Raw genomic sequence first — 3188 nt, 5'->3', positions numbered from 1 at the left:
TATCAAAATTATTATCACATACATATTGATGTTGTCGTTTCATGGTGCAGCTCGTTCCAGTTTGAAGACCCGACGCAGAGACCGCCACGTGGGTAGTCGAACATCCTTGGGGGCCTACTTAGATGGTATTTCCCTGGGATAGTCAATTTCCCTACTGGTGACTGCGACGTAGCTTGGAGGTGGGCGCACTACAGCCTCGCGGAAGATCCTCTTGGCCGCGGCACCGCGGCGGATATGGTTGTTGCCAAATTCTGGGTACGTGACTTTTGACTTCTTACCATTCATACACTCTCCTTGGTTCACAATAATTGCACTAATGCCCCTTGTTTTACCTATGTGCATGGTTGCGTAAATACTTCAAGAGGGCCGAGGGCAAGGAGAATGCGTGCGATGATGTCCTACACCAGCTTGCAAGGAAGAGGGTGACTGCATGCACTACGAGGCACGTATTCAATGCGTCCGCGATCGGCACGCCGACCGCTTCGTCCACATGAGTAAGGAGGACGCTCGCGACACGCTCATGCAGCCGTGGCGATACTTGCAGTGTATTTGCATTTATGTGTTATTGATTTCTTTATCGCCATGTAGTTTATTTTACCATAATGGGTTTATCTTGTGCATGTAGAACCCTCCTCAGTACGTCGGCAACGACGATAGGTGCTTTCGTGCGATGGTCATGTGGTGGACATGCCCCCAGTACCTCAAGAAGCACGAGGAGGGCAAGGCGAAGCGGGCAGAGATGCGAGGTGGATCGCATATCCAAGGCAGCATCCCCATCTCTCTTCACCTGCAGAAGGAGGTGAGCAAATTAATGGTTCCTTCATTCTTTGAATTCATGTTATATATTTGTTAACTCCGCAAGGGTGTGTCACTTCACTCAATTACATGTTCTCTTTTGCAGGAAGTCAGGACAGGAGCGAAGCCTAACGTCTTTGCCGTGCTAAAGAAGATGAAGCAAAGGAAGACGCCTGATCCTGAGACGGGGTCCGTGTGGGTTAACCCGCAATCCGAGACCCAGTGCACGTCGTATGTCTCCAAGTTCAAGCAGAAGTACGGCGAGGAGGCCAATCCAGAGGCCGAGGACTTTGACCCTGAGGTCGCGGTGCTTGCGGGAGAAGGCTTGAAGCATGGCCGCCTATGGTTTGGTGACGGGTGCGTCGACCCAGCGAGGGTTCCCTCTCTCCGCCAGATCCGTCGTGGTCGTAAGAGCGGCCAGCCTGAGGTAGAGCCCCGGCCACGGGCTTCGGATCTAGCTGTCGAGCGGTTACGGGTATGTTCTTCCTCGGGTCTCTACATTTCCTTTACATGCTTTCCATTGAAATGTTAATGACATCGCGGCAACACAACGTAGGAGGAGATGGCAGCGAAGGAGCAGGCGGCCCAGGAGCAAAGGGCGCAGATGGAGCAGCAGATTCTGCAGTACCAGCAGCAGCAGACGTATGATGCAGCAGATGCAACAGCAGCAGCAGATGATGCAGCAGCAGCAGACACAGATGAGCTGGCTGATGAGCCAGACGGCTCTGTCTTCTCCACCGGGGAGTCTTCCTCCTCCACCGGGGAGTCTTCCTCCTCCACCTTACTCCCTGCCGTGGATGCCGCCACCGCCCACTCATACCCCGGGGACACCTATCACCGTCAACAACATGAACATCATCCGGAGCATGAACCTCGGTGAGTCCTCTTGTACCCAACCCGCTACTTGTACTTGTTCAAGTGTTCAATATGCAAATGCAAATGCAAATGTTCATTCCATCAACCATATAGATAATTATTCACAAGGAAATGGCGATGAGGCCGGCGGAAGCGGAGGAGGACAATAAGGTTGATGGCATGGTCTTGATGGATTTGTGGACATTACACTTGTTATGGATTGTACTTGTACTTGATGTGTGTTGATGTATTTGTGGACATTGCACTTGTACTTGATGTATTTGTGGACATTGCACTTGTTATGCATAAACTATGTGTGCTCGATGTATTTGTGGTGTTGTTCATGTGTTTGGTGATGCTATGGTGAATATATATGTTGTATATGTTATATATATGTGAAATACAATTTTGAAATGCAGGGATTAAAGAAAAACAGAAAAAAATGAAAAAACCAGGGGCCTTTGCCGTGTGTATGCACACGGCAAAGGACATTTGGTCACTTTGCCGTGTGCATACACACGGCAAAGGCGCCACGTGGCGCAAGCCTGTAGACCTGGTATGCTGCTCCGGCGTGCCTGGAGGGAGTTTTGCCGTGCGTGCTGGGGCGTGGCCGCACGGCAAAGTGTGGCCGCACGGCAAATTGTTGCCGCACGGCAAAGGGTGGCCGCACGGCAAAGGATCTGCCGCACGGCAAAGAAAAGTCGCACGGCAAAGAAGCGCACGCACGGCAACGATAGCTCGCACGGCAAAGCGGCTGCCGCACGGCAGCGCAACGCGCGCACGGAAAAGCCCTTTGCCGGGCATGTTGGTCAGGCGCACGGCAATGTTGTCTTTGCCGTCGGGGACAATGCCGTGCAGACGTTGCCGTGCGTCGACGCACGGCAAAGCCTTTGCCGTGCAAAATAGGCTCTTTGCCGTGCGATCGGTCGCACGGCAACGCCTGTTTCTCCCGTAGTGAGTCCGTTTACCGCCCGTCACGCGCATCCGAGAAACACGCGTTATCCAACATGTTTGACCTGGCGCCAATTCAAAGTTGTTTCCCATCACCGCCTAATCAGTTCCAAAACTGCTTGCACCTCCGCGCGTAGAGTCCTATCTGAAATTAACTGTCTAGCTAATCCCGTGGCTAAAAAGGCCAGCGCTGCGTTGTTGGTTTTTTCTTGAACACAGGCATATGCGAACGTCTTTCGATCAGTTTGCCTATTGTGCGCGCCCGCGAGCAGCTTCGCGCCCGGCGATTGTAGCCACTACTCACGGCCGCGAGCGTTGCTGCCGTCGACGGCACACGGCACACGCCTCTTGGCTCGAGCAGCCGGCCGGGCACGACATCGACGTTAGCTGCTGGGATGGCGACGGGGACGGTATCGTTTGATCCGTTTCCAACGAAAGCTTCCGGCCAGTCTTTCTCGCCTCGGAGCGATGATTCTCTGTCACAATCGCCTAAAATTTGGGATGTGGAACATGCGCAGCGCTGCCTTTTTACAAGAAACCAGAACTCTGCTCTAGACGATGACGAAGGTAGCTGACGGCCAAACTCA

At 52.9% G+C, this 3188-nt stretch overlaps 1 protein-coding gene across 1 annotated transcript; it reads left to right on the top strand.

The window, feature by feature from the left end:
• The first annotated feature begins 610 nt into the window (after window positions 1-610).
• Window positions 611-2988, top strand: LOC139838171 (uncharacterized). Its single transcript, XM_071827543.1, has 4 exons — window positions 611-799; window positions 902-1270; window positions 1352-1501; window positions 2821-2988. Exons 1-4 carry the CDS (start codon window positions 671-673, stop codon window positions 2986-2988), a joined length of 816 nt encoding a protein of 271 aa, XP_071683644.1. The 5' UTR covers window positions 611-670.
• The last annotated feature ends 200 nt before the right edge of the window (window positions 2989-3188 follow it).

This window comes from Lolium perenne, chromosome 3, assembly GCF_019359855.2.
Source record: "Lolium perenne isolate Kyuss_39 chromosome 3, Kyuss_2.0, whole genome shotgun sequence".
In the NCBI taxonomy this organism is placed as follows: Eukaryota; Viridiplantae; Streptophyta; class Magnoliopsida; order Poales; family Poaceae; genus Lolium; species Lolium perenne.
The sequence above is the reverse complement of the archived record's forward strand: the minus strand, read 5'-3'. Positions and strand labels throughout refer to the sequence as shown.

Excerpts from the sequence above, each read along its gene's own strand:
- LOC139838171 (XM_071827543.1), top strand. The coding sequence starts at position 671 with ATGGTCATGTGGTGGACATGCCCCCAGTACCTCAAGAAGCACGAGGAG. Across the intron at positions 800-901 it reads CTCTTCACCTGCAGAAGGAG|GAAGTCAGGACAGGAGCGAA; the intron begins GTGAGCAAATTA and ends TCTCTTTTGCAG. Across the intron at positions 1,271-1,351 it reads TAGCTGTCGAGCGGTTACGG|GAGGAGATGGCAGCGAAGGA; the intron begins GTATGTTCTTCC and ends AACACAACGTAG.